The following is a 14560-nucleotide window of genomic DNA, read 5'->3' as shown; positions in this document are numbered from 1 at the left end:
CTAAACTCAACTATGGCAGGGATATTAGAATTATGATACCAGGATTTAAATTAATTATATTAATATGCTAAAAGTGCTAAGGGAAAAAGTGTATAACATGCAAGAACAGATGGGAAATTAGATGGTAACTACACTTACAGCAGTGAGCATTTTGTAATGGATATACAGTTGATCCTTGAACAACATGCGTTGAACTGCATGGTTCCACTTACATGCAGACTTTTTTACAGTACTGTAAATGTATTTTCTTTATGATTTTTTAAATTTTTGTAAAGATTTTATTTATTTATTTGAGAGAAAGAGAGTAAGTGAGAGAGAGAGAGCACAAGCCAGGTGGGGAGAGGCAGAGGGAAAAGCAGACTCCCTGCTGAGCAGGGAGCCTGATATGGGGCTCAATCCCAGGATACTGGGACCATGACCTGAGCTGAAGGCAGATGCTTAACCAACTGGGCCACCCAGGTGACCCTTTTCTTTATGATTTTATTAATAGCATTTTCTTTTCTCTAGCTTTATTGCAAGAATATAGTACATAATACATATAAAATATAAAATACGTGTTAACTGTTTATGTTATTGTTAAGGCTTTTGGTCAACAGTAGGCAATTAGTAGCTAAGTTTTTGGGGAATCAAAAGTTATATGTGGATTTTTGACTGTGCAGGGGGTAGCACCCCAATCCAGGTTATTCAAAGGGTCAACTATAATTGTCAAATCGCTGTATGTACACCTAAACCTAATATAATATGTCATCTATACTTCAATTTTTTAAAAAAGATTTTATTTATTTATTTTGGCAGAGAGAGACAGCAAGAGAGGGAACAGAAGCAGGGGGAGTTGGAGAGGGAGAAGCGGGCTTCCCACCAAGCAGGAAGCCCCATGAGGGGCTCGATCCCAGGACCCTGGGATCATGACCCGAGCCGAAGGCACATGCTTAATGACTGAGCCACCCATGCGTCCCTATACTTCAATTTTTAAAAAAAAAGATCAAATGGGTAATGTAAGCAGAAAGATGGAAACCCTAGGAAAGAATCAAGAGGAAATACTAAATATCAAAAATACTGTAAAGGAAATGAAGAATATTTTTAATGAGTTCATCAATGTACTGGACATGGCTGAAGAATCTGTGAGTTTAAGAAACGTCTTAACATCTCTGCCATATCTGAGTCTGGTTATGATGCTTGCTCTTTCTACTGTTTCATGTTCATTTTGTCTTTCAGTATGCCTTGTAATCATTGGTTGAAAGCCAGACATGATATGCTTAGTAAAAAAAAAACTGAAGAAAATAGGTCTGTAGTGGGAGGTTTTACATTTGACCAGTTAGGGGTTACGTTGTGTTCTGCAAAAGACTTACTAAATCAGAAACTATGGAGTGGGGTCCAGCAATTTGTGTTTTTAACAAGCCCTCCCACTGGTTCTGATGAATGCCAAATTTGAAAACTACTTCTGTACCATCACAATTATTAAGACCATGGTAAATTAGAGAAAAGTATAGGTAGAAGAGCATGCACTGGCTTTTATAATAGCTCCAGCATTTGAGAAAGGTAAGGACAATTATAAGAAATGTGGAGTTGGTTGGTTTTTGTTAATTATTATTAATGTGCTACAGGAAGGAAAAGACAAGCTCATGTTAGCCAGCTATCTACTCAAGGCATATCATGAAAGCTAGAAATCATCTATGGCAGCCTTTAAAGAGACTTTCAGAACCAGGGTTCCTTTGAGAAATGTTTGATTTAAGACTGAGACAGAGAAAATACAAGGTGAGACTGAAGCATTGTGGTACCAGAAAGTAAAGAAATGCTCAAAAAAAAAAAAAGAATAGGGGCACATCAAAGGGACATGGAAGGTAAAGCTTAATTCCCTCCCTTTCCTTTGAGAATGGCCTGGACTCAGTAACCTGCTTCCTTAGAGTAGGGAAAGGGAAAAATATTAACTATAAAATGGAAGAACTTGGCAAATGGTACATTTTGAAGTGCTGAACAGTTACCATCTGCAAAAATCATGTGAATATCATGTACCCCCTACAATGATGTGATGAGGACACCTCACCTCAGAGGTATTCTTTCCAAAACCCTGTAACACCCATCTAAGCATGAAAAAGTCATCAGACAAACCTAGATTCGGGGACAGTCTATAGGATATCTGATCAGCACTCCTCAAGGCTATCAAGGTCATGAAAAACAAGACTAAGAAATAGCCACGAATCAGAGGAGACTAGGGACACATGACAACTAAATGAAATGTGCTACCCTGGTATGCAGAAAAGAATTAAGAGGGATGCCTGGGTGGCTTAGTCAGTTGGGCGTCTGCCTTTGGCTCAGGTCTTGATCCCAGGGTCCTGGGATCGAGCCCCGCAGTGGGTTCCCTGCTCAGCAAGGGAGTCTGCTTCTCCCTCTCCCTCTGCCCCTCCCTCTGCTTGTGCTCTTTCTCTCTCTCTCTCTCTCTCTGACAAATAAATAAAATCTTAAAAAAGAAAGAGTTAACAAAGCAGTCTTGAGATTGCTATCCTTGGAAAGGTCTGCTTGCAAGGTTGGCCCTTGACTGGTGTCTGGGAACTTAGATTTTAGGAGAGTTCCCACAATTCCCTTGTAAGCATGGCTCATGGTGCCTAAACTGTTTGTACAAATAATACAATTTATGGTGAACACCTGCTTTCCTTCTGAGAGTCTAGAAATTTGGGTGCTTGTTAGCTAGAGGGTACCTGTGTGACTAGTCCTTAACAGAAATCCTAGGCATTGAATGTGCAATGAGCTTACGGGCAGACAATATTTCTGGTTATCACAACTTCTTGCTAAAGAAATTAAACATGTCCTGGGCGCCTGGGTGGCTCAGTTGGTTAAGCGACTGCCTTCGGCTCAGGTCATGATCCTGGAGTCCCGGGATCGAGTCCCATAATGGGCTCCTTGCTCGGCAGGGGGTCTGCTTCTCCCTCTGACCCTCCCCCCTCTCATGTGCTCTCTCTATCTCATTCTCTCTCTCAAATAAATAAATAAAATCTTTAAAAAAAAAAAAAAAGAAATTAAACATGTCCTGTGTGACTCCACTGAGAGGGGACTCTTGGAAGCTTGTACTTCTGGACTTACCCCAGGTACCATTTCTCTTTGCTGATTTTGTTTTGTAGACTTTCATTGTAATAAATCATAGTCATGAGGATGACCAAATGCTGATTCCTGAGTCCTGGCAAATCATTAAACTTGGGGGTGGCCTCGGGGAGCCTTGACACAGCTGGATTGGATCCTGGGGGAAAAAAGAAGACATTAATGTAAACATTGGTAAAATCCAAATAAAGTTTGGAGTTTAGTTAATGGCAATGAGCAAATGTTGGTGTTTTAGCTTTGACAAATGTATCATGGAACTGTAAGATCTTAACAATGGGAGAAACAGGGTGAGGGGTAAATGAGAACTCCCTATACTATCTTTGTAAATCTAAAATTATTCCAAAATAAAAAAATTTATTAAAAAAGTAACACTCAGGAGGGATGGGGTGGCTGGGTGATGGACATTGGGGAGGGTATGTACTATAGTGAGCGCTGTGAATTGTGTGAGACTGATGAATCACAGACCTGTACCCTTGAAACAAATAATACATTATATGTTAATAACAAATTTAAAGAAAAGTAACACTCAAACAAAATGCTTTGGAAATTCATAAAAAAGACTATACCATTCATATACCATTCATCAGAAAGAGAGAGAGGGAGAGAGATTATCTAAACTGAAACACAAAGAAAAAAACGAGAGGGAGTGAGTGAGAGAATGCAAGCATTTTATTTACTGTAGCCACAGGGACAGATTGTAGTTTTTTAAAAAAAAAATCAAACTCAGGATCCAACTGTGAGAGTAGCAGAATTTAGAACATTGAATTCATAACCCATAGCATGTCTCCTAAACTAAAGTCAGGGCCTGGAAGGGAGAATAATGAGACCCTGAGATCTAGGGTCACTTGCCCTTCCTATGGGATAGTGACCTCCCTTTGAAAACCATGCAGAAATCTCACCTGAGAAGATGCCTTCCAAGATGCTAGATTCCCTTAAGATTTGCCACAACTATCTCCAGTGTTTCTAGACCAATAACTAGAGTCAACTTTCATCATGGCCTTACTGGGGGAGCACTGTCCCTGTTTTGGAATAAAAAAGATTGTTCACCAAACACGCACTGGCAGAATTGGAAGAACACACCTGGCTGGGGATGGATCTTGGTATATGTTCAGGGAATGTGCTCTGAGGTAAGGATATTCTAGATCTGTTGAGTGTAAATCCAAAATAACCAAGAAAACCCTAAAGAACTGAATTGAACTGAAATTGATAAGATTATTTTCTGTTACCAGGGATCCCCTGTTATAGGGGCACAAAAGAGGTTATATCACAGAAAAATGTAAAAGTTGCATTTCTTTACACAGCAGAATTTGTGAGCTGTCAGTGACATATCTTTTAATTCTTCAATAACTTCATCAGGTGAAGTTGCAATGAATAATCTTTGTCTCCTCTTGTTTCTAACACAGAGTCTGGCTCTTAGTTACTATTTAGAAATTTGCTAATTTAAGGAACTCACCAGGAGACTGGGTACACACAGAGAAAGGTAACTACCTATAGATTCTTGAGTATGCTTGCCCTTCAAGGTGAGAAGTGTCTTTAAAATGTGAATGCTTTCCAAAGGCTAATCCTCAGCCCTTTGTTCTTAGTACAAGCTCTTCTACAATATCTCTTCTAATGGCTTTCAAGCGCTGCAATAACCTGCTAAACTGTTCTGTGAGATTCTGCTACTTCAGATACATGGTGCATGCTGATGTCAGATTACCATCCAGATACTTTTTTTTAGCATGTTACTCTGCTGCTCAAATTCTTTAAATGAGGGGCGCCTGGGTGGCTCAGCTGTTAAGCGTCTGCCTTCGGCTCAGGTCATGATCCCAGGGTCCTGGGATTCGAGCCCCACATCGGGCTCTCTGCTCAGCGGGAAGCCTGCTTTCCTCTCCCACTCCCCCTGCTTGTGTTCCCTCTCTCTTGTCTCTCTCTCTGTCAAAAAAAAAAAAAAAAGAAAGAAAAATCGTTAAATGCTTTAGCCTTACATGCTAAAATTAAACCATCTTAGCTTCTTGAAGGCTCTTCCCAATCTGTTTCCTCTTTTTCTAGTCTTATTTTCCATTCCAACTCTAAGTCTTAATCCTAGAAAGTTTCTAAACATATCTTTAACATCCTAGGTTCCGTGTTTTTTTTTTGAAAACCAGCTCCCTTCACCTGCAAATCTTTCTTATTTGTGCACCAAGTTTATAGAACATGCAACCACCTTTCTGAACTATTTCATGTGTAAGGGTTCTCTGGTTGTAAATGCTTTTATTTGACCCGTTGTCAAAATGTGGAAATAATTCTTAACATTTAAAAATCATTGAAAAATTTTAAGTTCTAGTAGGGCCCACACTTCAACAAATGACTAAAGTTTACTAGCAGCCGCCATCTTTGGATATGTGTTGTTCAGTTGGATAGTCACAACTACATTGGAAAAATATTTATTGAGCACCCATTACTTGCCAGACACTCTTCTGGATGCTGGGGATAAAGCAATGAACAAAACTGGTCATGGAGTTTACATGCTAAAGAGGAGGGACAGAAAACGTAAGTATATTACATATTAGGAAGTGATAAATGCTATAGATAGAGCAAGCAGGGGACAGAGTTAAGAGGGATAGGACTTAGACAGATGGGACTGATGGCATCTTGAGCTCTTCATTTGTTTTGACCCTGATTTATTTGGAGCAGAGGCATTGTAAAAAAAAAAAAAAAAGATGTCATGTAGGTTGTCTAAAAATAAAATGCATTTAAACTTAAAAAAAAAAAGAGGGATAGGGAATTTATGGTTGGGAAGCGCACCTGCACTTTTCTATTCACTTAAATAACTGGCTGGCTCCTACGGAAATTTGATTTGTGGCCCCTATCAGAATTCTAATACACTGTCTTGCGCATGCTATACACTGGCCCTAAAGAACTGTCAGCAGGCTGAAGGCAGGAAGTGTGTGCCTCATTCGTCTTTGGATTCCCAGAGTCGAGCAGTGTTTTCAGGGCGAAAAGTTAGGGAATCCCCACAGAGCTATAGTTACTTCGGCCACTGCTTTCCAGGGTGGTTATTCCAACAGGAGTAGACGCCGAGGCTCCATCCGTTTCCAGGGCAACCGGACTGTGACGCAAATGCAACCACTAGTCTGCCCTCGAGGGATCAGACTGCATCTTAGGAACAAATCAAATGAGCGAGAACGAGACCCTCTGAACGCGGAAAACGCCGCACGACCACGCCCCTTCAGTGTCGCCACCCGCAAGACGGCTTCCGGGCCTCTAGGGTCGCCCAGTTCTAGGCGCGACAACTTCCGGCCCCGAAGGTCCCCTGCTCCGTGGCTTGCCGGGGTCCTAGCGATGGAAAGGTGGCCGCGGCGGCCGCCTGACACCCCCCCGCCCCCAACGGAAGCCTGGGACAATGGCTCCTGCCTTTTCCGGGGAGGCGGCGGGGACAGGAGCGCTGAAAGGATACGCACGCCGGAGGGAGCTCGTTCCGGGAAGAAAATTAGACTGGAGCTCGGGGGTGGAGTGCGGACCCGGAGCTGGCCCGTCAGGCGGGAGCCGGGCAGGTGCGGTGGCGGAAGTGCGAGGACGCGGTCGGAGCGGAGCCGTCTAGGAAGCGGCGGCCGCGGGTCACCCAGCCTGGAGCAGCCGCCGCCGCACAGCCAGACCGCAGCGATTAGGGTTCAGGCGACGGAAAGATGCCTCTGTTCACCGCTAACCCCTTCGAGCAAGACGTGGGTAAGTGCTGGGCACGGGCTCGGGCCGCTGTTTGTCTTCCTAGAAAGTGGGCGGCGGCGACTCCGGGGACTGGAAAGCCAAGCGAAGGGAGAGAAGGGGGCGGCGCCGCTGCCTCGCTGCCCGGATTTTTCAGGGGGCTACCTTGACGCGTCGCTAGCGGCCTGGGGCGTGTCTCTTGTACACCTGAGGTTGGAGTCCCCGAAAGAAGATTTTTTTCCCTCGCCGAGCGCCGGAATAGGGAAGAGCCTGTGGCTCGCTGGGGACTGGACCAAGTAAGCAATTGCGGAGTTGATGATATAAACTTCCTGCTCCGTCTACAATTGGTTCATCACCACTCCCTCCCTCAACTTGTAGATGATGCAGCGGTGGAAAGACCCTGCTGTCTGAGGCAGCCCAACACTAGAGACCTCGACTTGCCTCCATTCAATAGGAAAGCACTATTTCACCTCGGTCCTCTACAAACGCGTCCAAGCTCTGATAGCACAGCTTCAGAATTTATCTACAAAGGTTCGAAGTGTTACTCTTTATCCATGGATGGCGCAAGTGCTCCGAGATGTTTTGTCTTAGGGTATGAAAAGGAAAGCCCTGGGCGCCTGGGTGGCTCAGTTGGTTAAGCAACTGCCTTCGGCTCAGGTCATGATCCCGGAGTCCTGGGATCGAGTCCCACATCGGGCTCCTGGCTCAGCGGGGAGCCTGCTTCTCCCTCTGACCCTCTCCCTTCTCATGCTGTTTCTCTCTCCCTCCCTCTCTAATAAATAAATAAAATCTTAAAAAAAAAAAAAAGAAAGAAAAGGAAAGCCCTAGGGTCTCAAAATAGTTTAGAACAACTCCTGTCTTATTTGTTGGAGTTATAAGAGCGATGTTTTTAGTGACTGTTGAATGAAAAGAAAGATGATAGGATATGAGAACTTATTTTGGGCACTAAAAGAACAGTGAAATAAACTGGCCTTCCCCCCAGTGACTCCTAAGGTCCCTGTGTGGCTTAGTGGATCACAGTTTAATATTACTCTAGGAAAGGAGGCACTGCTGTTCAAACAGAAAACACTGCCGTGTATAGATTATTTCATTGGCAGTGCCACCAATCACAGCTTCAAGGACTTGTTAGTTCAAGTATGATTGAAGTCACTATCCAAAAGACAGTTTGAGGATAAAAGGTCAAGTTTGATTGAGGCCCACCAGTAACAACAACAACAACTACTACTACTACTACTACTTCTTTTTCTTCTTCATTTTTTCCTTAAGGGGGGTGCAGGAGAGAGTATCTCAAGTAGGCTCTGCACCCAACACAGCCTCGATCTCATGACTCTGAGATCATGACCTGAGCTGAAATCAAGAGTCAGATGTTCAACCAACTGAGCCACCCAGGTGCCCCCCACCAATAACTTCTTTTAGACATGTGAATGGGGGACACCTGAGTGGCTCAGTCGCATGGGCCTTCAGCTCAGGTCATGATTTCCAGGTCCTAGGTTCCAGCCCTGCATCAGGCTCCCCACTCAGTGGGGAGTCTGCTTCTTCCTCTCTCTCTGCCCCTCCCTACTGCTCTCTCTCTCAAATAAATAAATAAAATCTTTAAAAAAAAAAAAATAGACACATGATGGAATTAGTAGAAAAAGTGGAATGAAATACTATGGAGTTTAAATTGCCCTTAAATCCATATCACAGAAGAAAAGTTATATATTACATTTTTCAGAACTGAAATCTTTTAATTTGAAATAGTTAAGTAATATAAGCAAGTTATTATTTAACGTAGGATGTCTACAGGAATATGTTCCTTTGCAGTGTCATTGCCTTTTCACTTAACCTTTTTGATTCAGTCAGATTTTTATTACCGTTGGGGGTTTTTTTTGTCATTCTTCTGTTCACTTTTCATTCAACAGACAACATTGAATGATTACTGTGTGTATCTGTATTGTGTTAATTTCTGGGAACACAAAAATTTAATAGACTGCTCTCAAGGAACTCTCAGTCTAATGGAGGATATGTACATATGTAAAATGATAATTGTAATATAGTGTGATAAATATAGTACTGGAAATACACAAGATACTTTACATTCTTTCTTTCTTTTTTTTTTTTTTAAAGATTTTATTTATTTATTTGAGAGAGAGAGAATGAGAGAGAGCACATAAGAGGGGGGAGGGTCAGAGGGAGAAGCAGACTCCCCGCCGAGCAGGGAGCCCGATGCGGGACTCGATCCAGGGACTCCGGGATCATGACCTGAGCCGAAGGCAGTCGCTTAACCAACTGAGCCACCCAGGCGCCCTCTTTCTTTCTTTAAAAGTCATCTTCCCTGGGCGCCTGGGTGGCTCAGTTGGTTGAGCGGCTGCCTTCAGCTCGGGTCATGATCCCAGAGTCCTGGGATCGAGTCCCACATCGGGCTCCTTGCTCAGCAGAGAGCCTGCTTCTCCCTCTCCCTCTGCCTGCCTCTCTGCCTGCTTGTGCTCTCTCTATCTCTGTCAAATAAATAAATAAATAAATAAAATCTTTAAAAAAATAAAATAAAAATAAAAGTCATCTTCCCTGAAAAGACAACAAGGACTTTCAGGCATATGCTTTCTCTGTAAAGATAATTGACATTATCCTCTCTCTCTCTCCCCTCCTTTCTTGACAGCAATTCTGCCTGCAGGAAGTAACCACCTCTAACTATATGTATGATAAGGTCATTTTATAATGAAGGGTTTTTTTTTTTTTAAGATTTTATTTATTTGACAGAGAGAGACACAGCGAGAGAGGGAACACAAGCAGGGGGAGTGGGAGAGGGAGAAGCAGGCTTCCCACTGAGCAGGGAGCCCGATGTGGGGCTCGATCCCAGGACGCTGGCATCATAACCTGAGCCGAAGGCAGACGTTTAATGACTGAGCCACTCAGGCGCCCCTGTAATGAAGGGTTTTTAAAGGTGAAACCACATTCCTTTCATCGACCTCCTTCACTGGAGGTCAAGCATTCTTGTCTGACGTCATTCATGTGGGGAAGCAATTCTTCCCTGAGACCTTGAGAAAAAGCTGTAGTGGGTCAAGATGTCTATGAGGCATTCATAAGTTGATGATGGTATATGACTTGTCAAATGGAAGCAGGCTACAGGCTAGGAAGTAAGGATCTCCAGCAGGCTCCTATTTTTTTTCTTAGAGTCAGATCCTACAATCCCTGAAGTGTATGTTAGCTATGGTAGCATTAGAGCTCTTTAAATATTTTATTTGATTTCTTCAGATCTGGATTTTTGCTTTGTTCAATAAAATTCTTTTGAAGCTGTGTCAAGCAAAAAAAAGAAAACATATCTACACATATCCAACTATCCTCCCTCCACCTCCACATCTTCAGGTGGGTGTGTAGGGTTCTTGAGGTGGAGATTGGGGCAGCCATTCTGAGAGAATTCAAGAGGAAAGTGAAATATGAGGGACAGAGCCACAGTAGGAAGATTGCGTAGATAGTGTTAAAAAGGAAGATGTCATTTCCCTATATTTTATGCCAATTTTTCCAGTGTCGCTACATTGCTTCCCAAGTCATGCCTTATCTTTTCTCCAACTCTAGTTCAGTTCTTACTTGCACATCTTTTTTCTCCCTGCTCAAGCCAGACAGCCTTTTTTTTTGGCCATTTTCTGCTTTTGTGCCATTTTCTATTTACTGATATCCTTTTTCTTTTTTCAACAACCTTATTATCGCCTTCCTTATAGATATACTAACTTACGTCCCACAAAGCTGAGCTCAGATTCTACCTCTGTAAAACATTTAATGACATAGTGGATTGAAGTGTGAACTTTTATCTTGAAAGGAAATTTTTTTTTTTTTTTAAGATTTTATTTATTTATTTGATGGAGAGAGAGGCAGGGAGAGAGGGAACACAAGCAAGGGGAGCAGCAGAGGGAGAAGCAGGCCTCCCGCGGAGCAGGGAGCCCAATGCGGGGCTCGATCCCAGAACCCTGGGATCAAGACCTGAGCTGAAGGCAGACGCTTAACGACTGAGCCACCCAGGACCAAAAGGAAACTTTTTTAAAAAAAGGATTCTTTTATGTATTTGTGAGAGCAGGGGTCGGGGGGCAGGTGGAGAGGCAAAGGGAGAGAGAGCGAGAACCTGAAGCAGGCTCCACACCCAGTGCGGAGCACAACTTGGGGGCTTGATCTCACTACCTGAGATCGTGACCTCAGCCGAAATCAAGAACTGGTTGCTTAACCAACTGAGCCACCCAGGTGCAGTGAAAGAAGACTTTTTAAGTGAAATTTGAATGCATATATTGCTGTGTCTTTGTCTTGTGTTAGAAGAATGTAACTGTGAGGTAGCTTGGGCTTTTGGTCCAGGGATCTTTTTCTCCAGTGAAATTTTATAAGAAATGCTTAATAGGAGGGTTTTGCTGGCTCAGTAGGTGGAACATGCAACTCTTGATCTAGGGGTCCTAAGTTTAAACCCCGGGGTGGGTTTAGAGTTTACTTTAAAAAAAAAAAAAGGAAAGAAATGCTTACATAAAAATAGATATTGATAGTGCTCCTTTAATACAATTTACTATATTCAAATTTATAACATTTACATACTTAAGGCAATTCTTGAACACAGTGAGGTTGCTATAATCTTTTCAAGAAATTACAATTAAGTATTTCGTTGTGGATGAGAATGATCACTTTAATAGTTAATTTCTTTCTGTATTTTGTTTACAACCTTAAGCCTTCAGATATTTAACACATTTTAGTTGATGTATTTTAGCATAAAGTCCTTTTCCTATCAGCCAACTCTGTCAAGCCTAATATTTTGCCATACTTTATTTATCTTTTTTAAGAAAACATTCAAGATAGAGTTGAAATTCTTTGGAATATTTAGCAGCTGTTCTCTTCCTATTCTATTCCTAATCCTATTCTTTTTCCTCCCTTCTCAGAGTTAAACGCTCTCCAAAAAGATACAACGGTATTTTATAATATAAATAACACACACGCAAATACACTATATGTATTGTTTTGCATGTTTTTAAACTTCATAAAAAATAGTGTCATTCTTTGTCATTTGTCATTTGTATCTTGTCATTCAGCATTTTTGTGAATTATTTCTGTCATATTTGTAGCTTTAGTTCATTAATTTTAACAGTTGTGTGTGGTATTCCACGGTATGGATATACCACATTATTTGTTCATTCTTCTATTGATGGACATGAAGTTTTTTCCAGGTTTTTGCCATAGACAACAGTGCAGTGAAAGTTCTTACTCATGTTTTCTTGTTTACGTGAGTGAGAGATTAGGGATTATATCTTGAAGTAAATTCCTTCATTGGGCTCCCTGCTCAGCAGGGAGTCTGCTTCTCTGACCCTCCCCGCTCTCATGTGTTCTCTCTCTCTAATTCTCTCTCAAATAAATAAAATCTTTAAAAAAAATACAGATAGTGCAGACTTGCAAAATATTAGTGCAGAGCTGTCTTTCCAAGTGCATGTGGAAGATTTTACTCTCACCAACAGTGGCAGTGAAGTTCTTTCTTGTTCCACATCCTTACAAACCCTGGGTGTTGTCATATTTTTAAATCTATTCCAAGTTGATGGGTGTGAAATAGGGCAGTGTTTTCATTTCAGCTTCATTGCTAGTAAAGTTGAGCATCTTTTCACATATTTCGTGGTTATTTTGTTTTCTTTTTCTGTGAATTACCTGCTTGTTACTTTTACTTACTACTCTGTTGGATTATTTTGTCATATTGAATTTTAGAGTTCCTTATACATTCTCTACTAATCTCTTGTTGGTTGTGTGAATTGCAAATATGTGTCTCAGTTTGTTGCTTTTTATTTTCTGATGTCTTTTATTAAGAAAATTTAGGATTTTTAAAAAGACTTTATTTACTCATTTGAGAAAGAGAGAGAGAGAGCATGCAGGAACGGGGGCGGGGAGGGGGAGAGGGAGAAACAGACTCCCTGCTGAGCAGAGAGCCCAAAGTGGGACTCCATCCCAGGACTGAGACACCATGACCTGAGCCAAAGGCAGATGCTTAACCAAGTGAGCCACCCAGGCACTCCAAGAAAATTTAAGTTTTAATTCATTGGGACTGTCTTTCTTGATTTCATTTTTCTTATTTTAAGACTTCTCTACCCTGAGGTTATAAGGATCTTGTCATATTTTTTTCTGAAAGATTTTTAGAGTTTTGATTTTCACAGTTAGGTCTTTAATCCACCTGGACTTGATCTTTGTGTAGGGTCTGAGGAGGAATTTGATTGGATAATCAGCTATAGTAGACAGTAATTTATTGTCTTATCACTACTTACTGAATTGTCCTTTCCCCATGATTTTGGAACACTCTTTCATACAGTACATTCCTTATATGAAGCCTGTGTCTCTGCTTTTGGTCCTTCTACACTGTTCTCTGTCTATTCTGCCACCAATACCACATTTAAATGTCAGTGGCCTTGGGCAAGCTCCCCTGTTCTGTTTTTCTTCATTTTCATAGCCTTAGCTGTTTTTGGACCTTGTTCTTTCATATGGGTTTATGATCAGAGTGCTATAATCATAAAAGGGAATTTCTTTTATGCTGTTTTAGCATTTAAGAAAAAAGGCATTGTAATTTATATTTTTGTTTCCTGTGAACTGATGATGTTGATAATTAAAAGTAAATGTTTTATTCCTTATAATAATAATTAGTTCTAAACTTACTTAGATTATAGTTTGAAAGTAAGGCAAGAGGGCAAGAGGATGATTTTTCTACAAGTAAATATGCAACATAATACTACAGCCATGTTCTTAGGTGGATGTGTCCCTATGCTGCTTTTTTTGTTTAGATGAAAGAACCTTAAGGGCGTTTTAAGTGTTAAAAGAGTAGACCTTGTTTATAGTATGTAGTATAGAATATCAGACTCCAGTTACTTGACAACTTATAATTCTAACCATCTATCACTTAGATATCAAAATAAAACTTAAGGATATATAGTTTTTTTTAAATCTCCTGTTATTTTTTTTCTTTCCTTGGTTGCCATGTGTCCCCAAATCTAACCTTCCCCTTCCCCCTCCTTTTGGTTTTTCACTTTGTCTTTTACAAAGTTTTGTTTCTTTTGTTTGTTTGTTTTTAAGATTTTGTTTATTCATTTGAGAGATGGAGAGAGGGCACGAGTCGGGGGAGGGGCAGAGGGAGAAGGACAAGCAAGCAGACTCCCCGCTGAGCAGCCACGGGGCTCAATCTTAGGACCCCGAGATCATGACCTAAGCCAAAGGCAGACGCTCAACCAACTGAGCCACCCGGGTGCCCTGTCTTTTACAAAGTGTCTAAAAATATTTTTGCTCATAGTCTTCTTTCCTATTTCAGTTATCCGTCAATCAGCAACATTTGTCAAACTCCCTTGGTGAGCATATTGTTTCTAGAAACCAGAGACATTTGGGTATTGCTCATCCTTTTCCCTTATCCTTTCCTTTTTAGGACTGAAGTTCACATTGGCTTATTGGCATCTTCAAGTCTTGGAGTAATAAATCTTGCTTCCCATCTTTTAGACTGCCCTTAACATTATTATTTTTTAATTTTTTCTTAAATTCTAGTCAGTTAACATACAGTGCAATATTGGTTCAGGAGTAGAATTCAGTGATTCATCACTTACATACCACACCCAGTGCTCATCCCAACAAGTGCCCTCCTTAATACCCATCACCCATCTAGCCCATCTCCCACCCACCTCCCTCCATCAACCCTCTGTTCTCTATCATTAAGAGTCTCTTATAGTTTGTTTCCCTCTTCCCCCCCCCTTTTCCCCTTTCCATATGTTCATCTGTTTTGTTTCTTAAATTCCACATATGAGTGAAATAATACGGTATTTGTCTTTCTAAGTTTTTTAAATGG

The 14560-nt window shown here is 41.3% G+C and overlaps 1 protein-coding gene across 1 annotated transcript in view; it reads left to right on the top strand.

Annotated features, from left to right (window-relative positions):
• The first annotated feature begins 6609 nt into the window (after positions 1-6609).
• Positions 6610-14560, top strand: part of STAM2 (signal transducing adaptor molecule 2) — a 51024-nt gene continuing 43073 nt past the window's right edge. The window contains exon 1 of the mRNA XM_021702700.2: positions 6610-6780. Coding sequence (XP_021558375.1) covers positions 6741-6780 — 40 coding nt within the window. The 5' untranslated portion in view covers positions 6610-6740. The remainder of the gene's footprint in view (positions 6781-14560) is intronic.

The sequence above is a fragment of the Neomonachus schauinslandi genome, chromosome 3, assembly GCF_002201575.2.
Source record: "Neomonachus schauinslandi chromosome 3, ASM220157v2, whole genome shotgun sequence".
Taxonomy (NCBI): domain Eukaryota; kingdom Metazoa; phylum Chordata; class Mammalia; order Carnivora; family Phocidae; genus Neomonachus; species Neomonachus schauinslandi.
The sequence above is the reverse complement of the archived record's forward strand: the minus strand, read 5'-3'. Positions and strand labels throughout refer to the sequence as shown.